The sequence below is a fragment of the Muscardinus avellanarius genome, assembly GCF_963383645.1.
Source record: "Muscardinus avellanarius genome assembly, chromosome: 8".
Lineage (NCBI taxonomy): Eukaryota > Metazoa > Chordata > Mammalia > Rodentia > Gliridae > Muscardinus > Muscardinus avellanarius.
This window is the reverse complement of record NC_137794.1, coordinates 34,398,694-34,426,031: the sequence shown is the minus strand read 5'-3', so window position 1 is coordinate 34,426,031 and position 27,338 is coordinate 34,398,694. Positions and strand designations below refer to the sequence as shown.

At 38.1% G+C, this 27,338-nt stretch overlaps 1 protein-coding gene across 1 annotated transcript; it reads right to left on the bottom strand.

Annotated features, from left to right (window-relative positions):
* Window positions 1-22,599: 22,599 nt before the first annotated feature.
* LOC308265783 (enolase-phosphatase E1-like) lies at window positions 22,600-23,022 on the bottom strand (the record flags this gene model as incomplete). The annotated part of the gene is made up of 1 exon (XM_080699697.1): window positions 22,600-23,022. One exon carries the CDS (start codon window positions 23,020-23,022, stop codon window positions 22,600-22,602), a length of 423 nt encoding a protein of 140 aa, XP_080555823.1.
* Window positions 23,023-27,338: the final 4,316 nt, after the last annotated feature.

Sequence of the window (27,338 nt, the reverse complement as noted above, 5' to 3'; positions counted from 1 at the left end):
GCAAAGGGAAATGCGCACATTTTTTTAATTCAACAGTTATGAATACCTTTGAGAAGCCACGATGCTAGGCGATGGCGAATGGCATGGAAATGAAAGTAGACAGTCCAGGGGATGGGAGGGAGGAAGGGGGAGGGGAGGAGAGAAAAGACAACTTAGATGAAAAAAGAGTCAAATAGCAGCTCCGCGTGGTGGCACACGCTTGTAATCCCAGTTCCTGAGACAGGAGGATCGCAGGCTTGAGACCAACTTCAGCAACTTAGTGAGAACCTGTTTTAAAAAAAGAAAAGAAAAGAAAAGAAAAAGGCTAGGGATGAGCTCAGAGGTAATATGTCCCTGTCCCTGGATTTATCCCTAGTACCAAATAAATAAGTAAAATTTAAGAAGCAGAATAAGCTGGGCGAGGTGGCACATTCTTGTAATCCCTGAGTTTAGGAGGCGGAGACAGGAGGATCGCTCTGGTTTGAAGCCACGGCTTAGAGACCCTGTTTCCAAATAAAAATAAATATATAAAATAGGTCTGGGAGTGTAGCCCGGAGGTAGAAGGGTTTCCAGGAACTCCAGTACCACCAATAAATAAATAAATAAAATAAAAAGCAGAATAATACCAGTGACTAATGTTTATTCTTTGATCTTTGTTAGGCATGATTCTAATTGCTTTCTAGGTACCGATTATTTTTTTTTTATCAAGGATTGAACCCAGGGACATTCTACATCTGAGCTTCATCCTGGACCTTTTTATTTTCTGTTTTTGAAACAGGGTCTTGCTAAGTTGCTGAGGCTGGACTCACACCTGTGATCCTCCTCTTTCAGCCTTGCAAGTACTGGAATTACAGGTGTATGCCACTGTGTCTGGCCTGTTATTGGTTTTATATTACAGTTGAGAAGACAAGAGAAGTTTAGCAATCTGTCTGGGTAATGTAGCGTGTGTGTAGTAGATTTGGTATTGGACCCCAAGTCAGACTCCAAAGTATGAATGTTTAACCACTATGATATACTACCTGTAGGTACATTTGTAATCGTTAAACAATCAGCCAATATGAATTTAGTAGGGTTGCTCTATTTTAGACCAACTCAAAATACTGAGTCAGTTTGAAAGAATAGATTAGTACCCACAGCTATAAATATTCTTCCTAAAATTACTTCATCATTTCCTTTTTATCGTTTCTTTCCCCCAACCCCGGCTCAGTCTGAATTGCCCCCAAATTCAGCCTTTGAAGAAAAATCTTTGGCTAGAAATAAACACTTGGATGGAACTGGAGGAATCTTGAAAATTGAAAAGCATGGTTATTTTGTTTTATGCAAAATGGGGATGCTGGTTCATAATTCCTAAGTGGAGATAGGTGGACGTCAGTGCTCTCTAGTTTCTCAAGAAATAAGAGCGTGTGAAATGAAGAAAATCCAAAGGAAAATATATGAATGAACCACCAAAGGACAACCTGGTGACATTTTCCTCAGATATAATATGTAGAATTGTCATTAAAAGTTAATTTTTTTTTGCAAGTCTGGGGATGGAACCCAGGGGCATTCGACTTCCGAGCTATACTTCCTGCCCTAATTTTTATTCTTTATTTTGAAACCAGTTCTCACTGAGTTGCAGAGAGCCTCACTAAGTAGTTGAGGCTGTCTGCGAACCGCGATCCTCTGGTCTCAGCCTCCCGAATGCTGGGATTACAAGCGTGTGCCACCACGCCCGGCTAAAATTTTTTTCATCTAACTATAGGATCTTTTGTTTTTATAACTCATTTTTATAACTATAAATTTACCTGCATATAGTACCTGGAGACACATTTTTGTGCAGCTAGATTTGGTTTTTAAAAATTATTTTTAAATGGTAACAAAGAATTTAGGAACTAAAATGATTAAAAATTAAACAACATGATATAGCTGTTTATATTTTTATTCTTTTTTAATTAAAACATTTTTATTGGTGCATTATAGTCATACATCTTAATGGGGTACAAAATGGTACAGGCATACATGCACAAATCACTCATTTAGCCCTTCCCCAATTCCCTCCCCATTTCCTCCCCCTCCTTCCTTCTCATGCTTGGTTTAGTGACTGACTTTGCTGTTTGTGATTATACATCATGTATGTTAGGGAATTTCTCTCTCCCCCTCCCCCTACCCCCATTTAGGTCGCCTTATTTACTCATCTGTAGTTTCTTCTTCTTTGTCTAAAGTTCCTCCCATGACCCATAAGAGATATTTTTTATGAGTTTAGAATCATATTCAATTAAATAAGAGAGATCACATAAGAGATACTTTTTTGATGACTTTAGAATTATATTCTATTAAATAATGAAAAATTTGAGTCAAAGACTGAACTTTCTCTCTCAATTCTTTCTAGACTTCCAATACTCAAAATTAATTTTCTCCTCTGAACTTTGATGGAATGCAATCTTTCCTCAGCGTGGTCATAACTGTTGTGACCCTGTTGCAGTATGAAGTCTTCTGAGGAATTGCTGGACTTAAATCACAAGTTATTGTACCTGGCAATGAAAGTGGGACCTAACCCCATCAATCAAGGCTGCTCCATGCTTCCCTTCTCCAAATTTATTGATGGTAAAAGATGGTCAAAACATCTTTTATATAAGCTGGGAGTGGAGGTGTGTGCTTGTAGTTCCAGTATTTGGGAGGCTGAGACAGGAGGATTGTAGGTTTGTGGCCAGCCTCAGCAACTTAGTGAGACCCTGTTTCAAAATAAAAGAATAAAATAGGGCTGAAGGTATAACTCAAGGTAGTCTGCCCCTGGGTTCCATCCCCAGTACCAAAAATTAAAAAAAAAAAAATGTGTGTGTGTGTGTGTGTGTGTGTGTGTGTGTGTGTGTGAGTGAGTGAGAGAGAGAGAGAGAGAGAGAGAGAGAGAGAGAGAGAGACACACACACACACACTACCACACCTGGCTCCAAGATTGTTGAAATTTTAGTGCTTATGAATACTTGAAGATCTATAGTTAGAAAATGATCTTACAAGTGAATTGAATTCTAGGCAAAATCATTAAAATCTGATTTATGTCTTTTAAAAACTGTTCTAAGTCTGATAACAATAACAAAGCATTTTAATTGTAAGAGTAAAAGAGCAATATATATATATATATAAAGTTTAAATAGGACATACTTTTAACAATTTGTTAGAAAACATCATTAAAAAAATTTCAATATTTTAAGTCAGTAAAATGATACCTTTTAAAATTTTATACCCCTCCAGGCGTGGTGGCGCACGCTTGTAATCCCTGCGCTTGGGAGGCGGAGACAGGAGGATCGCTCAGGTTTGAAGCCAGCTGCGCTGGTTTAAGAGACCCTGTTTCCAAATAAAAATATAAAAAATAGGTCTGGGAGTGTAGCCCGGAGGTAGAAGGGCTTCCAGGAACCCCAGTACCACCACCAAAAAAAAATTATATACCCTTAATACCAAGAACGATATTCCTGATTTATAACTGAAACATATTTTTAAACTTTTTTAAATGGTAGTAAAATTTGTAAAATAAAGACCGTTTTGCCCAACTACACTGAGTTGAAGAGACACAAATCCTGTTTCTCAATAATCAGGCATCTTGAATTATATTGGCAACTTCCAAATTTGTGTCTCTGGCTAGATCTCTTTTCAGAACCCAAACAACCAACTGCTTCTCCAGGGTTCCATCGGGAGTTCGTGTGGGGACAGCAGATTTGGCATGCCCCAGCTTCGTCTCAAACACCTGCTCGCTGCCATCAGGCCGACCCTTCAGGTGAGCGGCATGACCAGCTCTCAAGCCAGGACACCCGGACTGGAGCTGAGCTCCTGTTTATCTCCATGAAGCTCACTTGGCATCTTCAACTTCTGCCACTTCTACCTACCAAGTAGCTCTTGCATCCATTCTCTCTCCTCAACCCTGCCCCACTCTGCCTGCTTCAAGTGGTCTCTGCTCACCTCTCCTCATCCCATTGCTCTAACACCAGGCCTCAGGTGGCATTGAGCCATGCCCAGCCCCCACAGGTACATGCTTCTTTGGTTTCTGGCCTTTGTCCCTGTTCTTCCTGAATCTGGGGCACCTTCCTCCACTCATCACCTTGCTGCTGGCCATTCCATCTTGGGGTCAACTTAGATGTTATTATTTTCAGGAGCCTCTTCTGGCACTCACATCTATACAGTCATTTTCCCTTTATAATCTATCCCCTCCCTCGTTATTGCTCATTATTTTAAATGTTCACTGACTTACCTGTTTTCCTACTGGATTGTTAGCAAGGACCTCTTTATTACCTATCAAAGAACCCGGAACCCAGCATGTGCCCATAAATATGAAGGAATTCACATACAGGTCACCAGAATCCTGGACTTTACTTTTCCCCACATTCTTGCAAAGACTTTCCTTAAAGCAAAACTCTGAGGGAGAAAGATGTGTACAAGTTAATTATCCTGATCTCATTTGGTTTCATGATTTAGATGTTTCCTACTTCTCTATCCTGACAAGATAATTCTTAATTTTCATTCAAGGCTCCCTCCACGGGACTTTTAGCCACAGTCTGTTGCAGTTCTTCGGTGAGTCAGTTTTCAGACATTCGGAGTTTTGCGTGTTTATTTAATGAAGGGAAACATCAGATAGTGCCCTGAGTCATTCCTGGAGAATGCAGCCCAGTGTTGCTTCTCCATGTGGGGAGGCTGGGCTCAGCCCTGCTCCTCTGTGGCCACTTGGGTTCCCTTCACAGCTTCTTATCTGAATCTGCTGTTCCTCATTTCTTCTACTTGACACCTCGTAATTGGCCTGATGCTGGCCTCCTGTCTGTACCTCCTGGTTTGGAGCTGCTGAGCCCCAGCCCGCCTGGTCCTAACCCAGCAGACTCAGGGAGGGGCATGTGGCTGCTGCCTTCAGTAGTTGCCATGAGAATTTTTTCTTATTTTTCCTTCTTCTTTACTCTTCTTTTATCCCCCCTTTCTTTCCTTTTTCTTTCTTTCTTTCTTTTTTTTTGTGGTATTGGGTATTAAACCCAGGAGCATTCATATCGCCATGCTACACCCACAGACCTATTTTATTTTAATTTTGAAAAAGGGTCTCATTAGGTTGATGAGCGTCTCACCACTTGCGGAGGCTGTCCTCCAATGTAAATCCTGTCTCAGCCTCCCAAGTACTGGGATTACAGCACCTTCACCTTACAGTGTTGCTTCCCATCAACAGTATCACCTGAGCTCAGGACAGCCTGGAAAAGGAAGGCATTCTCCATCTTCAAATCCTTCCATATTTCTAGTGGGGTGGAAATCTTAATAACTTTGTTTCTTGTACCTGATTGTCTCTTTCTCACTGTTAAGAAAATATTTTAAATTTAAGGGCTCACAATGAGTTTTGTTGTTACATAAACAGTCTCTTTGGGAAGCTTCCGTTTATTTTGGAAAAATCATCATTATTTAAGGTTTTCTCTTTTCTTACTCAATTCCAAGACCCTTTCGTGACCTCGTGTGAGAGGGCTGGGCAGAGCGGAGATGGGAAGGTGACCTTGGGAGCCCCGACTGCTCTCTGGAGGCAAGAGGCTCGTCTGGTTCCTGGTCTGTGACTGTTGGTTGCTGGTGGTTTCTTTGCACCCACCACTGGTCCACTGTCTTGCTTGCCCCACCTGTGAGTCCACCAGACCTTTCTGATCTCCTCTTCCCCCATCGGAGTGCACAGGCATTGTTTAGTCCCCTGTTCACTGCCCACAGGCTAGGCGAGCAAGGAAGCAGACCCTTTGGTCTACAGATTCTTTCCACTAAGTGCTGTTGGGCCACTCACCTCAGGTCTCCCTCCAAGGTTCCACAGAGGGAGCAAAGCAAAGGCTTCTGCTTTCAGAGTTCCCTGATACACCTATGGTACCTCCCATCTGGCAAGGCTTCTGACCAGAGAAGATGGTCAGGTTATGGGGCTTCTTACCTCTCTTCTGTTTGCTGCAAACTCCTCTAAGCAAAAAGGTATAGGTTGGCCTCTCCTCTCCTCCAGTTCTCCACAAGTTACAAAGTCTTCCCTCAGATCTTATCCTGAATTCTGTCTATCCCTGATATTCATGGACAAAGTCTACATGGAGCTAAAACATATTTAGAAATGACTGAGCCCTTTAAACAAAGCCTGGATTATTATTTTTGCAGGACTCAAAGTGCCTTTGTATACTAAAGCTGAATATTAAAACCCTCTTTATTTGCATATTCTACCTAAAATATAATCGTAATGCCTTGGGCAGGATAAGTGAGGTTCACATACTAAAAATGTAAAAAATAAAAGCTCATTAATGTATAATAAAATATTTGCATTATGATATTGATCTGGAAAAACATAGCGAAATTTTACTTATTTGCACTGAATGGTAAAGTCAATCTGAATTAGTAAAATGTTTAAGTTATTAAATATTACTAAAGAAAACAAAGAAAAATATTAAAGATATGAAGAGGACAATTGTTATTAAGTATTTGGAAGAAAATGTTTTATACATATGTTGCTATACATATGTCATAAGTATATTACATATATATGGAGTTGTAGTATATATTACATATATTAATATATGTATGTATTTATATGTAATATATATTAAGTGCCTTACACATATGATCAAATTTATCTAACAGTCAATTTTTAAAAAGAGGGAAAAAAAGAGAAAAATTAACAACTTCCCCAGTGTCAAATACTCAATAAGTTGTTTTTGCAAGGTTTGCCTAATTACAGAGCCTAAGTATAACTTTCACAAAATTCACCCTTAAAAAACAAATTCTATAAAGACATTTTAACCAATAAATGAAAAGAATGTTATCAATATGTTTTATGAAGAAATGATAATCCTTAAAAATATTTTATTTTTTAATATTATATAAAATTTTTTCTTTCTTTTCTCTTTTTTTTTGGGGGGGGAGGGATGCTGGAGGTTGAACCCAGAGGAATTCTACCTTCAAGCTACACTTTCAGCCCTATTTTCTTTTTTTATTTGGAAACATGGTCTCACTAAGTAGCTGAGGCTGGCCGTGAACCTGAGACCCCAAGTACTTGGATTACAAGCATGCACCATCACGCCAAGCTTCCTTTATTTTCTTAATGAGTACTTTATAAATTTTATAAAGAAAATTTTAACCATTGGTTTACCTAGCTATTCAGAAAGTCCACTTTAAAAAGGATTTATCACTGCATTTTCCTGTATTATTTCCATAGAACTAAACACAATAATTCCTTATTATATTTGCCACTTAATCCACTTTCTCTAAGTACTTCATGATTACAAGATGTCAAAATATTTACTCCATCCACTGAAAATTTTAAAAATAGTCAAAGGTCATAGTCATTTAGCATCATTTAGCCAAATAGCCAGTTGAAGCGATTAAATTGATACAATGTAGAAAAATCCAAATTTCCAGACATTGGATTTAATAATAAGGTGTATAGATATAAAATATATGTGAAAAATCACTTGCTTTGGAATAAGAGGCTTAATATTCAACATAGGCAGAAATATGAGACTAAATGTGACTTTTTCATTGATGCTATGTAAATAAAAAATTAAGAGAACTATAACAAAAGCAATTTAAAAACCTCTGAAAACAACAAAATGGCAATAAAGGAATGATTTTAAAATACTTTATTAAACTTAATTCTCAGATCTTTATTTCTAATACCATTCTCCAACAAAAGAAACTAGGGAGAAATGACTGATTCTAGTATTGGGGTAGGAAATATATATGCTGGGCCTGAAGCACCACGTAGTGCCAGAAAAGTAAGGTAGTCCTTAACACACACACACACACACACACACACACACACACACACACACACACACGCACATTCTCTCTGTCTCTTACTCACTCACTCACACATACACAATCATAGAGCTATGACAAAAGACCATAGGAACCAAATAAAAGAGCTAATGGCTATGGCTAAAGCAGGAATAGCTTAGTGTAGGATTACCCCAAAGTATAAAATAAATGTCCATGAGTCCATACTTATATAAATAAATGGGTTAATAAATAAATGCATAGAGGAGAAGGAACATATCTCCCATTCAGAAGAACTCCAAAAAATGTATGTAAATATTTCACCTAAAAGAGGTGGAACATAGCTCCTAGTCCTTACACTGTGTAGGGAGGGGAAACAAGAGTAGCTTCATAATGGAGAAGCTTGACAGACACACCTCTGTTAGGTGATCATCATCAACACTGATAAGGAATGTGTCTTGTATGCCTTTGGTATGATTGGATGGAAGTGGCACTTGATTCTGATCATCCTCCTCAAAACCAGTATCTCCAATCTAACTATGCCAAAAATGTCTGACAGATCTCAATTGAGGTCTCTTCTCCCAAAATACCTCACCAGTACCCTGCAAAACTCTCAAGGTCATCAAAAACAAGGAAAGTCTAAGAAATTGACAGTCATGAGGAGCCTAAGGAGACGTAGCTATTAAATGCAATGGCGTGGAGGCACACGCTGTAATCCCTGTACTGTGGAGGCTGAGACAGGAGGATCACAAGTTTGCAGCCAGTTTCAGCAACTTGGCAAAGACCTCACCAACTTAGTGCAACCCTGTTTTGAAATAAAAAATAAAATAGAAGTAGGGGTAGAATGCTCCTGGGTTCAATCAATTCCTAGCACCCCTCCCCCCACAGATGCAATGTGATGTCCTGGGAGCTAAAAATGACATTAGGTAAGAACTAAAGAATCTAAATAAAGTATGAATTTTAGTTAATAGTAGTGTGTTAATATCTATTTATAAATTGTAACAAATGTGCCAAACTAATTTGTTAATAATGAGGACAAGTGGATGTGAATTCTCTGTATGATCTTCACATTTTCCTAAAAATCTAAAACTATACTAAAAGAAAAGGTTATTTAAAATCAAGCTACATGTGGATATCATATCTTCATATTTTCTTTAAAATGTAAAACTATTCTAAAACAAAAAGGTTCTTTAAAAACCAAGCTATATGTGGATATCAGAGTGAACAGCATAATTCTAGATCCAACTATTAATAATCAGGAAAATAGTACCTTGCATAGTGCCATGCATATAATAAGTGTTTATGCAACTGAAAGATATATGCTATGCCATGCGCTCATTTCACTGACAGCAGCTTTATTTTACTGTTTTCAGTGAAATGCAGGCCATAAAAAAGGCACAGGACAAAAGCCCAGTTTCTTTCACAAATAAAAGGAGGAACTGGAGATTAAAATAGAATTAACAGGCATGTCAACCAATCATACTGTATAGGCTTTCTTTGAATACTGATTGAAGCAAACTGCAAAAAATTATAAAATTATTAAAAAGTTTGAAAATTTAACATACTAAAATATTTGACGATAGTAAGAAAGTATTGCTAATTTTGTTATGGGTGTGAAAATGCCATTGTGGTTATTATTTTGAAAGATCTTTGTACTTTAGAGATACATATTGAAACATTGAAGGATTCAATCATAGATTATATGATATTTACTCCAAAAACTATATGGTAGGACAGGGATGGGTGGGAGTACAGACAAAGCAAGACTCATGGGTCCTTAAATGTGGAAGCTAAGCTGAGCGGGGTGGTGCACGCTTGTAATCTTAGTACTTGGGAGGCTGAGGCAGGAGGATAACACAGGTTCAAAGCCAGCCTCAGCTACTTAGTGAGGCTCTCAGCAACTTAGTGAGACCCTGTTTCCAAATAAAATATAAAAAAATAGGTCTGGGAGTGGAGCCCAAAGGTAGAAAGCTCCTGGGTTTCATCCTCTATACCATTAAAAAAAAAATGTGGAAGCTAAGTTAAGTGTATAGAGAATCATTATATTGTTAAATAAACTTATGCTCATTAAAATTTTTGCCTTACTAATAAACTAAATGTAATAACCTTAGAAAGTGAAAAAAATTATTTAATAAGCCTTGCTGTGTAGTACTCTGTTTCTCAGTAGCAAAGTGTTTCCCACCTATACATCATCAATTCTTTTTTTTTTTTTTCTTTTTTTGATGGTACTAGGGATGGAACTCTTCTATCTCCAGGCTACACTCCCAGACCTATTTTATATTTTATTTGGAAACAGGGTCTCTTAAGTCAGCTGAGGCTGGTTTCAAACCTGCGTGATCCTCCTGTCTCAGCCTCCCAAACGCAGAAATTACAAGCGTGCGCCAGCACGCCCGGCCATCATCAATTCTTAGAAGAGCAACTTGAAGATAGAAAGTGACATTTAAGCTGTGTCTACAGAGAGCCAACATCTATTGCTTGATTCATTAGTTCATAAACTAGACAAAGAACTACTCAGTTTAGAAGAGTAAAAGACAAAATAAAACTCCTCATTTTGCTGATGTTTTACTGAAAAGCATCTTTTATACTAACATGCACAAATAAGTGGTTAATACTGACTGATCCTTAAATCAGTGGATTTGGTATTTGTTCTGGCTTCTTAATGAAAATGCAATTTGTCTGTCAATAACAAATTTAAGAAAACTCAGAAACAAAAGTAAAGGTCATCAGGACTAGTTCTGGGCAAGACAGTGGGGAAGGTAGGATTATTTCCCAAATATTCATGTGTGATGGATACACGGAGACCTAAACTGACAACAAGAACCAGAAAGGGAATCATTAGATTATGTTTTAATAAAACTCTACCAAATGTTATAACAATTTGGTATTCTAATGACTTATATACTACTTTAAGCAAGGACTATATTACTTAAGTAAGGACTCTAATGTATAGAACTTTTCAAAATTTAAAAAGTTACTTTCATGTTGTGGTATATCATGTTACCTCATTTTGTGAATGAGAAAAAAATAGGTAACATTATCTCTGTTTTTCGGGCAGAGAACAGGCTTTGGGAGCCTCCTAGCATTTCTATTGCCAGAAGCAGAGGAGTAGGGCCTGAAACCCAGGTGTTCTGGCACAAGTATTGTATTCTCTATTACATCTAGATGTTCTCAAAGAGAAATATGTAACATATTCTCATGGCTTCTACTTGGGTTGTAATGAGAAGAAAGTGGAGATGAATAAACATCTCTAGTTGAGAAACAGAAATACCCTCTTTTGCAAACCTCTAGTATTTAAATCATGTCCATAAACTGATGCTTCCTTTTAATGACTGTCTATGATAAATAGTCAATATTTTGAGCAAAGTAATGCTCCATTAGTGTAATATCCTGTTTGTTCAATGATGCACGGCTGAAATCCAGAGATTTAGCTCTGGGAGGATGCTGCTAAACTCGTCTCAATATTACTAAATCCTTTGATGTTGAAAAATGGATATGAAGTAAAACATATTAAGTTTTAAGTATATTACTTTATAATGCTAGTTAATACAAAGCTTATCATTTTGTCCATTATTTGGCAAATGGCGTTATTCTTTCACAGGATCTTTTTCCAGGACTTTTCTTCCTCCTCAGTTCATTTATTTTTCACACCTCCACTGATGCTTGAATTCATTTTCCAGCCTATTTTATGTGCAAAGAAAATTATTCCAAATAGTTTATGTGATTATTTCTTACCTCCAGTCAGTGACCATTTCCATTCAAATTATCTTAAACAATGTTTTGGAATAAATCCATCACTTTTCTTTGAATACATTCTCTAATTTTTTTTTATAAGTTCTCCCAAATGACTCACTTTTGCCTTTGTTTTTAATTGAAGTCTCTTTGTATGGTTTCTTCCCGAGTATCCCCTTTGGAACAAGACAAATACTTGGTTTTCCCAGCAGTCTGTCCAGGCAAGAACAAAAATACAGACATGCATTGCAACGAGGTTTAAGTGAACTTAATCAGAATGCAGTTTAACAGTTAAAATATGTCCATATTTAAAGACCACAGTAAAATAACAGTATATGCTCTCTGTTTCAGCTATAAGAATAAACCAAATTGTCAAACACCATACTGGTAAAAAATAAACATACTTCCAAAGTCATTTTCCCCATTCTCTGCAAACAGCTTGATCACACCGCAGAATATGACCCGTGGGGTTGCTAAAGTGTGTTTTGCCACTTTACCTCATGTGGAATAATCAAACTAAGAGGATCTGAAATGTCACTTCACAAACAGAGATGGAAGAAATTGGAAAAAATAAAAGAGAATTCTGGGTTGAAAACAAAATGCCCAGCAGGCCATGTCACAGTGGCAGAGCCTGTGCCTGGGAAAGCAGGGGAAATGCGGGCGAGGGTCAGAGACGCAGGGGTGGTGCTGAGGAGGAGAGCACTCCATCTCCCTGGAGCATCCTCTCTCAACAGGGAGTTGAGGACATCATCTGCACTTGTCACTGGTGACTCATTTCCCTTTTTCCCCAAGTGTAGTCATTTTCTATCGTTACAGGAACCAATTGCCACACGCTTAGTAGCTTAAAACAACACAAATTTATCATCAAGTATTTCTGTGGGTCAGAAGTCCGGTTAGAATCTCGCCAGATGAAAATCAGTGTCAGCAGGCTTGGTTCTTTTCTGGAAGCCAGCTCAGCAGGCCAGTCTCGCCAACTCTTCTCTATCACATCTCTTTCTTGACCCACAGCTGGGAAAGGGTCTGTGTTTCTAGATGAACTGGCTCACCTGGATATTCCAAGCTAACTCCCATCTTAAGGTCTGTAACCTTAATCAGACCTCTAAAGTACGTTTACCATGCAAGGAATATGTTCCCTAATTCTGGAGATTAGAATGTGGATCTTTGGGAGGGGCTAGTCCTGCCTACCACACCAAGAAAAGAGCCCAATGATGGAGCCTTGGGCTGCTGGCTCCTCGTTGCCTTCCACCTTCTAACTTTTCTGTATGTATTAGCACACTGACTGGACCTGAGCCACACACCCCACCCAACGTATTCTAACCCTGAGCCTGTCTTATTGTTGACTTTCAGCTGGCTTGAAAACCATACCATGTATTATTTCCTTCCATTATTGTTAAACATCTTATAAGAAATAAATTGTTTTTTATGTTAACTAGATAATATGTGTTAATCCTTAGTAGAAACTATGCATCTATAGATATCTATATATCAGCTGTCTTTTGGTGGAGAAGTCTTTTTTCCCCCAAATTAAACATACTCATTACAGTAGTCACAGAAAGACTATACTTTCAGGGATCACTTCTACAGGTCATTACAAAAGCACCATGAACCAGCCCATCACACATTTAACAAGGGCAGCCCGTTTGGATTCTCTGAATATATAGAAATGCAAAGAGAAGGATTTCTTCAGCGAAGGACTGCCAAAATTTTCATCTACCTCTTAGTTGTGAGGTGGGAGGCCAGAACATTATCTTATGGTATTCTATAATTAAGACCAACAAATAATCCCTGTTGAAACTGAAGTATTTTATTTTCAATAACAGTTTTAATATAAGTTTTGGAACAGGGGACAAATATTTTGCCACAATTTTATTAATTTATGGAATTACTTTCCGTGGTACTGGGATTGGAACCCAAGGGTACTCTACCACTGAGCTACACCCCAGGCCTTTATTTATTTATTTAGAAACAGGATATCATTAAATTGCTGAGATTGGCCTTGAACGTGTGATCCTCCTTTCTCAGTTTCCAAAGTGCGTGGATTATAGGCATGCACCACTGCACCTGACAGCATTAGAGTTTCTTACATAACAAACTAATGGAAGCAAAATTTAGTTTACCTTAAAGCTCATTAAGCTTATTTTTCAGGCCAATACTTTTGCATTAGTGGCATTTGAGCACATTTTCCTAAAGAGGATCATAAAAATTGCATGTTTCAGATCTCATAAAACTTGGGTCTACTGACCACCAGCTGGAGTTGTTTTCTGTCTAAATTGCCTAAGTGTTTAATAATAATGATATTTTCTTTAAAAAAATACACATTAAGTTGTATTATTTTCTGTTTTCTATATCTTAGGTGTGACAGGCTATTTTATTTGTTGATGATTTTTCATTCCTGTCCATCTTTGCCATGTTCCTTTGTAGTGAAACATACTTCATTGCCCTACTGACTTGGGACTTTCTTTTGCAAACAAAATGTGAGCTTAGAGAAATATGTTCTATCCTGGCAGAAAACTGCAATACCTTGGCATATTTTGGCTCTGTCCCCCTCAACTTCTGCCCTCTGCTACACACACTACATGTCTCAAATACTGGCTGGTGCATCAATCTGGATCCCAGAAGAAGACACACAGAGCCCATGCCAGCTTAGCACAGGCCCAGTCAACCTACAGCCCTGACATCATGTGAACAAGAAAGAAATGTTTATTGAGATTGGCACCATTCTTTGTTACTGTAGCAAAATCCAGGGTGGTCACTATTTTGACCATTCTTCATTTTTTCCTCTATCCACACTAGTGTTTGCTAGTTTGCAATACACACGTTCTACTCTTTGGTTGCCTTTAGCTAGCATACTCTTTGATGGTTGCCAAGGACTGAATCATTAAACACGTAACTTCTCTTCCCTGGAGACAGTTCTTTATTTTTTAAAGTAAATTGGCAGATACATGAAGCAAGGAAGCTTACGTTACTGGGGACTTCAGATCCCTAAGCCTGTACTACATGATTGCCCTTTTCTGAAACTGCAAAATTTAGCTCTGTTTTTTTTTTAAAGTTATTTTATAAAATACGTTTTTGCTATCTAATTATTTTTAATTATGCCCCTATAGAATTAGTGCAAATTTCTTCTACTTGTTTATCAGCAAACACATTGTATGAAGTGAAGTTTTGTTCCCTGATGCACATTATTTACATTTTAAAGCATCTAAGCATGAGTCTCTTTGGTTGATCCTCTCCAGTGTGACCAAATTAATGTCACTCCAATTTTAGCATTTCCACTAAATTTCCCCAACCACAGATTTATTTTTAAAATATTTTGGAATTAACCAGTCGTAGTCATATGAAAGCTTAATGCTACTTAAAACAACTTAAAAATTTAAGCAAACAGCAAAACAAAATTAATATTTAATAAATTGTGTTAAAAATTAACATAATAATTTTAACACAATTGTGTTAAAATTATCCAGGATGAGCTAGGCATGGTGTTGCATTCCAATACCAGTACTTGGGAAGCTGAGACAGGAGAATCACTTCAGTGATTTAGCAAGATCTGTGTCAAAATAAAAAATAGAGGCTGGAGATACAGGACAGAAGTACAGTGCCTTGGGGTCCAATCCCCAATAAGTAACAACCACACACACACACACACACACACACACACACACACACACACACACACACAAATGAATGAATGAATAAAAATTTTAAGTCATTCAGCATGTAGAGAATGCCAACATATCTTTATGCCTTGTGTGTGTGTGTGTGTGTGTGTGTGTGTGTGTCTGTATAGAAGTTCAAATATATTTTTACTCTAAAATAAAAATGTCAGCCAGGCATGGTGGCGCATGCTTGTAATCCTAGCATTCAGGAGTCTGAGACCGGAGGATCATGGTTCGCCGACAGCCTCAGCTATTAAGTGAAGCCCTCTGCAACTTAGTGAGACCCTGTTTCAAATTAAAGAATAAAAACTAGGGCAGGGAGTGTTAGCTCGGAGGTCAAATGCCCCTGGGTTCCATCCCCAGACCCACAAAAATAAGTAAATAAATAAAATAAAAATGCCCAAAACAGTGGAAAAGAATTCAAAAGCTATTTTTATCAAAATTTATAGTAGATATTCAATAAATGTTGAATGAATTGAAATAAGTTAAAGAAATGTGTCCTTTCTTTCAGGATAGATATAAGAAAATGGAAAAAGGTACTTTTGGAACATTGCATAAATATCTAAATGTAGGTTAGGTGATACCTATTTAGAATTGAGTGTGAAAAGAACATATCTAATTAGTTAATTGTACTACTTCTTATACTGCTCTTCAGCAAAGAAAACTTTTACTCCTTTTAGACCAAGATTGGTGGAGTGTACAGGTGCACACCGTTGTCTGAGGCCGATTTTATACTGCAGGGGGCAGTACACAGGGTAGAGTGTGTGACACCACATACAGGCTTCCGGGAACTTCAGGAAGTTCCAGTATGTATTTCATCTTCCAAAATTTCAATTCTGTTGCTTATAAACAGGACATAATGATGCCCTTATCACAACTGCTGGAGAATTTAACAATATTCTGGAAGTAAAGTGTAGTGGGCTAAATGGTGATCTCTAAAAATATAGGTATGCATCTTACTCCCCAGAGCCTGTGAATGTGACTTTATTTGGAAAAAAAAAAACATCTCTGCAGATTTAAGGATTGTGAGAGAAGGAGATTACCCTGCCTTGTTCAGGTAGGCTCTAAATGACAAAAGTCCTGGTAAGAGTGAGACAAAGAGTCATTAGACAAATAAAAGAGCAGGTCATGTGACCATGATATTTAATGGTTTTTTTTTTTTTTTTTTTTTTTTGTAGGTCTGGGGATGGAATCCAGGGGCATTTGACCTCCGAGCTACATCCCCTGCCCTATTTTTTATTCTTTATTTTGAAACAGGGTCTCAGTAAGTTGCAGAGGGCCTCACTAAGTAGCTGAGGCTGTCCAGGAACCGCGATCCTCCGGTCTCAGCCTCCCAAATGCTGGGATTACAAGCATGCGCCACCACTCCTGGCTGGGTTTCCATTATTCATGATCAAAAAGTCTTGGAGATCTATTTCCCAGCAGCATGAATGTATTTAACATGACTGAACTGTGCACTTAAAAGTGGTTGTGTTAGCTTTCAGTTATTGCGACAAAAATATCTGACATCAGTTTAAAAGGAGGAAGGGTTTCAGAGGTTTCAGTTCATGTTGGATTGACCCTGTTGCTTTGGGCCTGTAGTACAGTATGTCACTAAGGGAAGCCATTTCATAGAAGGGCTCTTTACATCATGGTAGCCAGGAAGCAAAAACAGAGAGGAAGGGGCTAGTGTTCCAAAATCCCCTCAAGGGCACATCCCTGGTGACCTAACTTCCTTGAATTAGGTCCCACTTACTGAAGATCCTATTACCTACCAATAGCACCACAGGCTGGGGACCAAGCCTTCAACATATGGGCCTTTAGAGAACATTTAAGATTCAAACTATAACAGTTATGATGGAAAATTGTTTATTTTAGAAAGCTTTTAGAGTGTTTTATAGAAATACATACAACAAAATTAGATTAAATATAGAAATAGGAGAACATGGAAAGTAGGACAGAATAAATTTGAATAGAAAAACATAAAATTGAACTAGGAGTGTCTTGTTCACAACATGAATGCTGTAAGGCTTTGTGCTTTTGACTCTGGGCTTTTTATCAGACACTCCCGACAAGAAGGCTAGTTATGTGATTCTCATAATCTACAAAAATGAATTGATAATTTTATCTCAACTAGCCAAAAACTATGTGTGTAAAAACATATAAAAATCTTAGAAAGAAATATGTGTATATATACATACACATACACATATATAAAATCTTGGAAAGGGACACTCCAAAATGTTAATAAAGAGTACCACCAGGTGATGATGATGGCTGCATTTTTTTCTTTATATGTTTTTATATTTTCTGAAATGTTCACAGTTGACTTACAACTTAGCAATTAGGAGAATGCTTTTGTGTCTTTTGATGATTTTGGCAGAAATTAATTAAGTGCCTCAAATGGATAAGAAAAGAAAGATATCAAATTTACAGATCTTGTACAAGGTTATTTTGCCTGCAGACAAAAAAGGGGAAATCTCAGAGGCCTGGGTGTGGCTGAAGGCCCATAGGGCTTCTTCTCTTTTCTGGAAAGTGAAGATGTAGGAAATCTCTGGGTCCATCACAGGGACTCAGAAAGGGGAGGAGCATGTTATTCTGAGCCACAGTTATTCTCACTTCATGCAATCCTAAGTAAGGAACTGCTTGCAAGGGATGGCCCAAGAGAAGGGTTTGAGGGCTGACGTGCTAGCATTCGCTCTTGAGGGACAATATATAGTTGCTGTTTGACTTGGCTGTCAATTTCTCAGGATTCTAATTTTATGCTCAGGCCATTAGATTCCATTAATTCAGAAAAATCTGGGGCAAAGTTTGGAAGATAGGGAGTTCAATTAATGATTCTGGAAAATTTTAACAGCTCTATTGATATATAATTTATATACCATAAAACTTACCTGCTTAAGTGTACAATTCAATAGTTTCTAGCATATTTTCAGAGTCGAACAGCAACCACTATAATTTATACCACCTCAAAGAGAATTCTCATATCTATTTACAGTCATTTCCCATTATTCTTTTTATTCTTCAGGTAACCATTAATCTGTTTTCTATCTCTACAAACTTTCATTGGATAGACTATTAGTATAATCGTATAATACATAGTATTTTGTGACTAGCTTCTTTCACTAAAAATGTTTTTTGATGTTTATACATATTGTAACAAGTATAAGTTCCTTGTACCTTTTTATGGTTGAATAATATTCCATTACACGTATCATATTTTCCTTATCTATTCATCAGCTGATAGACATTTGGGTTGTTTCTACCTTTTGGCTAAATTCTTAAACTATTGCTAATAATTTTTATTATATGGAGCCTATTTCTTAAAAGTCTTCTTCATGAAAGTCTTATAGGGTGATTAATTTATCTCAATTAAATTAATCTAAGATAGTAAATGACTAACATTCAGAGTTCCCAAAATGCCACGAAATAATCACTTACATTTGAGACAATCAATTATTGTACTGAACTGATATAATCTCACTCTGAAACCAGAAAGTTGGCGTTTTAGTTATCTCCTCCAGTTTTCAGTTAATAATAAAAATAATGCAGTTTCCCATCATTACCTCTGAGGCCATTGAGGGGCCTGGAGATAGGACCCGAGGTTGGGAGTCCCTCTTTCAGATCACAGAAGACTATAACAGGCTCTTAGTTTTATTGTTTTCAATTATGTTAAATAACAAAGACTAATTTCCAAAGCATTGGCATAAAATGTGCCTGAGGGGATTTGGTTTACTGAACAGCTAAGAGTGATCCACAATGAACATATTTGCTATTGTATATAGATACTGCTTTTTAAAATAGTGCTTTCAGGTTTTCTTCTTATGCAGTGGAATCTGCATAAGATTGGCAAGTTCTTGAGTTTCGGGGTACGAAGGGGGAAGCCCATCATTGCTTCTGTCCCAGGGAGCCCCAGGCACCCAAGAAGATGAGCACAAGCTCCCTCTGCCTCTGTTCCTACCGGTGTGGAAGAGAGCTTATCCCACTGATCTGACTGCAGTCCTCACAAGGGTGACTTCTTCCAGAGTTGGGGCACCCTGAGGAGATGACGGCTCTAGCTATCATTGGTAGCGCAGCTTTTCCTTGTTTCCATTTTAGTTCTGTTTATTTTTTAATTTTCTTCCGACACAGTGCTCAAACCCAAGAAACAGGCAAAGGTAATAGCAACTCCTGAAGACTGACAGGATGTCAGGGAGAAGATGGATGACATGCCGCCAAGTGGAGGCCATCTGCAAAGTGATGCCCGGTTCACATTTCCTTACAAACCCAACTTGGCCTGCCTCTTCCCCAGGCGAGGTCTTCTTGACCAGCTTTGTATCTGTACTGAAGGTGCGTTGTGGTTTGGATTTAGCTTGCCCCCCACCCCCCCACCCCCGAGTCAGCCGTATTAGGGTGGGGCTTGGCTGCTGTTGTGGCGCCTTGGGCATTGCACATGGGTCCTCCTCCCCTGGCTGGCTCTCTTTCTTCTGGTCTCTGTGATGTGAGAGCATAGCACTTCCACTTTCTCTTTCTGCTGCAGACTTCACCCGGCCTACCATGGACCAAACCCCTGTAACCTCCAGGAGTGTGAGCAAATTAATCTTCCTTCCTTTCAGTTGTACTGGACAGATGTTTTGGATTAAAGCAGTGATAACGCTGGCTGAAACAAGGCTCAACCAGCTAACTATTGTAATAAACAGCCTCAGACTGCCATGGTTTAAGTGGATAAAAATGAGTTGTTCTCGAATCTTACTTCAATGTGGTTGGCAGTCATTCAGGAGAAGCCCAGGCTCCTTCTACCATTTTTTTTTTTTTTTGGTGGTACTGGGGGTGGAACCCAGAGGCTTTCTACCTCCGGGCTATACTCCCAGCCCTATTTTATATTTTATATGGAAACAAGGTCTCACTAAGTTGCGGAAAGCCTCACTAAGTAGCTGAGGCTGGCTTTGAACCTATGAGATCCTTCTGTCTCAGCCTCCCAAGCGCAGGGATTACAAGCGTGAGCCACCACGTCCAGCTTTCCTTCTACCTTTTGATAGCACACTGTCAACACATAGCCTGGTCATCATGGAGGGAGTCGCCACACCCATAAAGAATGTATATCACTGCCTCCAACATCCATTGGCTGAAACATACAGGACCTTGGGCTAACCACAAATGGGGGCCTAGAAGAAAAGTAAATGAGCTTGGGGATCCCTTGAAAGTATCTTTGTTACACAAATTCTGAACTAAGGAATAAGAAAAAAATATATTTTTTCCTATTGCTCACTGGACGTTTGATTACAATGTCTTTGGAAAAGTCTCCTTGTCACCTTTTAGCAGCAGACTCTGAGATTTGAGTTTGACTTTAATGACTAATGGAGATTCATCTGGACATTCCTAGTTTTCTATGACAAAACAATAGCATCTAACAGTACTTAAATTAATAGAGATTCGGAAAAAAATGAAATTGAAGAGCTTTGCTGGATCTAAGTGGATTTTGTTTGGTATTTAAAAGGTCAGCAAGAGTCCAGTACTATATTAGGGCTTTGGTTCTTTCCTAATTTACCTTGTTGAGATTTTTTAACATTTAAAGAATTTGACCTTTGGAACACAATGCTGTTAGAATTCTCATTTAACCTATGTACAAAGGACCATAACCTGACAATTGGCAGGCAATTAAACCTACTGGTTCAGAACACAGATTCTAGAGCAGACTGCCTGGGTGTGACCTTGAGCATTTACTTAATCATCTGTGAATCAACTTCCTTATCTGTCAAGAGTTGGGGAGAAAGTTTGAGGAAGATAAAATTGGTGCCCACCTGGAATAATGTGGATTGCCTTTCTTATCCTACATTCTCCCTTCTTATGAGGGGTCTTACTCTCCAGCAGAGGTTGGGACGCTAAAATCTACCTATCTCAAGCCTCTGGTAGCTGGGATTTGGTTATGATTTTGATTCTGTCATTTTGACAAATTTGCTTGAAATTTGGAAGCCAAATAGGAGGAAGTCAACATCTCTCCTCACCTGGCTTTGCTGCTGGCAAGAAGATTGTGGAGATGTGAGGTTTATTCTGCAGCAGGGCGCCAGCATCCTGCTTCCAGCCTCCCAGGTGTCAAAGGCAGTGTTAACAGCGGCATCTGCAGCAGATTCTTGAATCTGGATTCCTGCTCGAGTCTTGTTCTTGAATTCACTAGCTCCCATGACCTTGTAAGAAGCGGCTTTACTTCTAGGCCAGTTCTGTGCTTTTCTGGAAGTTACATCTGGGGGCCCAGCTGAACCTATTGCTTCAGCCTTTCAACAGTTTTGTAAACATCAGTCCCCTGTATTAAATCCCACCATGATTGAAATATTTAAGAGCGGCACTTTTTTTTTTTTCTGCAGTGAATCCTAACAAATCAGTATCTCATACAGTTATTTTGAGGATGAAATAATATATGTGAAGCACTAGAGTTTGATGTGTAGTAAGTATCAAATTCATGTGAGCTTTATTATTATGCTCACTAATGATCAAGATGTGAGATGAATTTTTATAGGATCTCCAACGGGTTCCATTTTTTTTTGAGAAGAAAATGCTTTTATTCATCACAACATAAAACTGACACAAAATTCTATTAGTATTGAACCAGGATAAACAGCAGTGTTACAAAATTTACATTCCTTACATCCACTGAGAAGGAAATGTTATATCAGGGCTTTTCTTAGTGTTATGAACTAATTTCAGTAAAACTTGTAATTTTTACCTTAAAAAATAGTGTCAATGAACATATATTCTTAAACTGTGCTAAGACATAGTTAGACAACTATAAAATCCATGATGGTAAGAACCTGCATGATTAGGGCTGTTTTGTGAAACATTAAGAACCATGTTCCTATTTTAGTACTAAATCAGTGCACCTTGTTCACTGATAAGGCAAGTACTTGCTGTGGGGTCACATGATTTGCAAGTTAGCAATTTAAGTTTCTTCTTAAATAACAGATACTTGAATGATCCAAGACTCAAGTGAGTTTTGCTTCCCAATTTTACTCTTTGGGAGTAGAAACAAATACCTTTGTCTTTTGTACAAAAGGGAGGCAAACCTGAAATGCTGCTGCTGTAAGCCTTCTGATATTTAGCCAAGAGCAATGAGTTATTATTAGGAGTGTCTCTGATGTATTTCCGGTACTTAAAAACACAAGGCTTCTGAATAATTTCTCAGAACTAGCTTTCTACTTCTGTATATGACTTAAAACACATTTGATCTGTATTTTAGCAATTTCTTCTATCGACTACACTTTTCCCTCAATAAAGGTTAGAGTTATGGTCTCAATTTCTATATATAAAGCATCTTTACAGAACTGAAGACTTTTTTCAGTTATATCCTGTGAAAATTAATTTGGGCATACACATACATACATTTACATACATATGTGTACATATGTAAGTAAGTTGCTTTACCATTAGAATAAAACTAGACATTAGGGGGACAACTCTGAGTAGTAGTTTTGGTCTTCTTAGAAATCCTCCTCTCTGTTGAGGAAGGCAGGTAGTGCTCGCTGAAGGACGAGATGAGGCTGTAGTAAGTTTTCTCATCATCTGTTCATCCTGCATTGCCGGGTCTCACCACCACAGCTACATGCACATCTGCTTCCTCAGCAGCACAGGCCTCTGAAGTAACATCTGTCAGAAACAAGATGTTGTTGGTTGAGCATCCAATGCTGTTTGCAATCTTTCGATAACTCTCACTCTCCACTTTGTGTCCAATCTTGGTATCAAAGTGACCATCAACAAGCTCAAGAATATCTCCCTCTGTAGAATACCCAAATAAGAGTTTCTGTGCCTCTACACTCCCTGAAGAATAGATATACACCTTCATTCCAGCTTCTTTCCACTTTTTGACCGCTGGAACTACATCTTCAAAGAACTCTGCTTTCATGTGCCCAGCTGTGAATGCCGCCTCCACATGTGGCCCTGCAGTTGTTTGAGCGCCGTGGTCTTTCGGTCCAGAGACATCTGCCAGCATACATTATCTACCACAGCCTGGATCATCTGTTGTAGGTCTTCTAGCCCACTCCCAGAAGCTGCAGGGATTGGAACGACCCCATTCAGATGAGCATCTTCTTCAGCCTGTTTCCTCAATAGACTGACATCCTGTTGGCACTCCTCTTCTTCCCAATGTTTCTGCAGATACTCTTTGACATTTTCTTTGATGTAAGGAAATAAAATATCCTTCACGAAACCAATCGGGGTAGTGGTACCTTCGATATCTAACAGGATCACGCTGACCTCGGCGGGCACCGAGAGCACCACCATGGCCGGGCCGGATGGATGCTGCGACGCGAGGGGAGGGGCTGAGGGCGGTGGCTCGGGGGCCGAGGGGCTGTGGGTGCACCACTTGGGACCCTGGCAGCTCAGGCTCCGCGGCCAACGGGTTCCATTTTTAAAGATGAATCAGGCTCTAGAAATATGTGTACCCAGCAGCAAATAAGTGAAGTTTAAGTCATACACAGTTAATTTTTCCACATTCCTTTCCCCATGCTAATTCAGAAAAAGCTAATTGGCCCTCTGCTGACCCCATTACTTTGATAATTGCCATTTCATCTGGACCTAAGTGTGAACAACCTCAGAATATTTTTTAGCTCTTGGACTCCATAAGGACACTGTGGACAGAGCTGCAAATGCACCAAGAACAGAGATATCTTATTAAAACTCTCTCATTTAAAATCAATTTATTTAACACGAGAAGCCAGATAGACAACTGGCTGTTCTTAAAACAAATACTAGTATAAAAGAAGATGTGAAGTGAAATTATATTTGGTTCCTCTCTGAAACTTCCTTTATTCCTGATATAAAAGGCTTAATTTAACATTCATTATTTCAGCCTGAAATCCATTTATTCTATTTTTTTAAAAAAATTACCTTTTCAATGTATGCTTTGCATCAAAGCCACCAAATCGTTCCTTCTTGCTGTTCCTCCTACTGAGCCCATATTTTGACTCCAAAGTGACCACTGACTTGAGAAATTTTCAACAACACAAAATCATTAATGAAATTTGGGTGACTTTTTGGAGGGATGGTAGATGTTTGTTATTGATGATGATGATGGTGATGATATTTTCTACAAAAGGATAAAATTAGCTGTTTTGAAAATTTAATTCATTTTTATATTAATACTCTTATATAATTTATTATGCATCTTTTATTATCAAGGAGTTGTTAGATGACACATAGAAGAAGAGAGGTAAGAATGTGCTTTAAAGCCAGGGAGAACCAGCATGGTGGCACACTTCTGTATGCCCAGTACTCGAGAGGCTGAGATAAAATAGGAGGTTTCAGGCTAGCTTCAGCAACTTACCGAATCTCAACAATCTAGTGAGACACTGTTTCAAAATTAAAAATAAAATAGACTGGGGATGCATCTTAGAGGTAGAATTTCCCTAATCCCTGTTCTAACCAACCAACCAAACAGCCAACCAATAAACTCTGATGAGACTCTGGCTACAAATTTTAGGACCGTCTCTGGAGAAGATTTATTCCCAAATCTCTTTTTTTTAATATTTATTTTTAAATTTTTTTGGTGGTACTGGGGTTCCTGGAAACCCTTCTACCTACGGCCTACACTCCCAGACCTATTTTTGTATTTTTATTTGGAAACAGGGTCTCTTAAGCCAGCACTCTGACTTTGAACCTGCGTAATCCCTCTGTCTCCACCTCCCAGGTGCGGGGATTACAAGCGTGCACCACTATGCCTGGCTCCAAATCTCTATTTTTTTTTTAAATCTGTGAAATAATTATAAAGATTATTTCTTAGATTTTTATGAAGAGTATAGGTCTTCATGTACATAAAATGCTTAGCACAGTTCCTACTACTCTGGAAATCTATAGAGCTGCTCACTTTGGAAGTCTATGGCAGTCCTTGTGACAGCATGCTTCTTTACTTTTCTCACCAAAACTTCTTTGCAAAATATTGTCATGAGATTGTGTCAAGACCTAACACATATATGTAGCTATTATTATGCCTATTCTTCTTCTGTATAAACAGTAAATTCTTTTTTTTTTTTTTTTTTGTATCTGTGGCACCGGGGTTGGAACCCAGGGACACTCTACCTCTGAGCTACACCCCAACCCTATTTTTTATTTATTTTATTTTTTAAATTTTGAAGCAGGATTTCACTAGGTTGGTGAGAGTCTCACTTCTTGCTGAGGCTATACTTGAACCTGCAATCCTCTTTTTTTAGCCTCCCAAGTCCTGAAAATTTTAAGCATGTGCCACCATGCCTGGCTTATGCCTCTTTAAATTAGAATATTGAGCTAATAAGTAATCTTAAAATATGACCATTAACAGAGGATTGCTTTAATTTTCATAAATCTCTTTTAAGTTCTAAAAAAATAGCAGATTAAAAAACTTTAAAAAGTTTAAGTAAATGGCTACAGGCCTAAATACCATGAAATCAGTTTATTAATTCTATTTTAATTCTATTGTTGCCAAGAGGGAGGGAGGGAGAGGAGGGAAGGAGAGAGAGAGAGAGAGAGAGAGAGAGAGAGAGAGAGAGAGAGAGAGAGAGAGAGACTTTTTTTTTTTCCCTGTTTACGCTTACAACACCCAGTATTCCCAGGTCCAGCTAATCAGGCCCAACAACCCAGCTTCACTTCTGAGATCAGCCAAGTTCCAGCATATTTGAGATGATATGGCCGTAGACACAAAGAAATTTTTCTTTCCACTTGACCACCTGTTTATTTCAATCTCAAAGCCTGGGAAATTATATCTGAAAATTTAGCTTCTGAGCCCAGAAACTAAACTCATTCCACTGATGGTTTTCATGGTATTTCTAGACAGGAAACACAAACTGTAAAGAATAAAGATTTTCATTGTTGTTCTGAGCATGCATTATGTTTACAAATGCACTTTAGTTATAAGCAAAGAAGCTTTAAAAAGCCAAAGACAGAGGGCTATTGTGAGGACTGCACTACTGACATTTTAAGCAGTGATCACTTGTAGATCCTCAGGATTGTGTTCTATTGGTGTCCCCAGAAATGGTGAGAATTATTTGTACCTGAGTTGTGTTGACAGTTTTGAATATTTTGTTTGTTTTGATCATCAAGGAGGGAATGGGGTGGGAATTGGGGAAGGGCTAAATGAGTGATGTGTGCATGTATACTTCTACCATCTTGTACCCCATTAAGATGCATGACTACAATACACCAATAAAATAAAAAAGTACAAAGTATTTATAATGTATTTTACTATTTTAGGAGTTAACCATTATTACCTTATCACCTTAGCTATTTATACTTATTAAGATACAGATTTAAATAAGTACTAAGAATGAAAATTGAAAAATTAGATTAGTTTAAATTATTCTTACCTCATGCTTGTAATCCTAGTACTTGGATTAGAGGCTGAGACAGGAGGATCACAGGGTTTTCAGCCAGCCTCAGCTACTTAGTGAGGCCCTCTGCAACTTAGTGAGACCCTGTTTAAAAAAAAAAAAGGATAAAAAAATAGGACTGGAAGTGTAGCTCAGAGGTAGAATGCCCCCGAGTTCAATCCTTGGTACTGCAAAAAAAAAAAAAAAAAAAAAAAAAAAAAATTATACCTAAAACTTTAAAGCTCTGTTTATAGACAGAAAAAAAAATATAAAACTAATCTAAAGCTGAGAGAGAGAGAGAGAGAGAGAGAGAGAGAGAGAGAGAGAGAGAGAGAATATGAATCTGCCCACATCCAAGAAACTGAGTGGGTCTTGAAAATTGAATTTGTTTTGTTCTAAGTGACCAGTGCTACTCGTCCCTTTACAGCATGCCCCGCAATCCCAGGGAATGAGGACTCTGATCTTCCACAACCATCCTTGACCATGCATTTCCCTTCACGTGCTTCGCTGCCGCCAGCTCATCAGTACTCTCCAGTTAAACAGTAATCAAAAGTGACCATCAAAAGGTCTGCCCACTGGTGTCAGTGCAAAGATTTATAACAATGTCACATTTGATATCTACTCTGAAAATGGTCCAGAAATACCCTAATTAGGGCTCTATTTCTCAAAGGCAGAGCATGTAACACAAGAGATTACAGCATAGAAATTGGGCATAGATATTGAGTAAAATCCTCCTTTTGTGGAAAAAAGTATTAATGTTTATCTTTTTCTAAAATTAAATTACAAAGAAGCTTTATGGAACTATAATAAAATATATATTTTAATCAAACAATTTAATAATTTGGGGAGTTAATTTACAAATTATGCAACCAGCACTAAAATCTTTTAGAACATTTAAATTGTTCACTGCTAGTATATCAAAATATAATTGATTTGATTACTGCTCTTGTATCCTGAGGTCTTTCTTAAC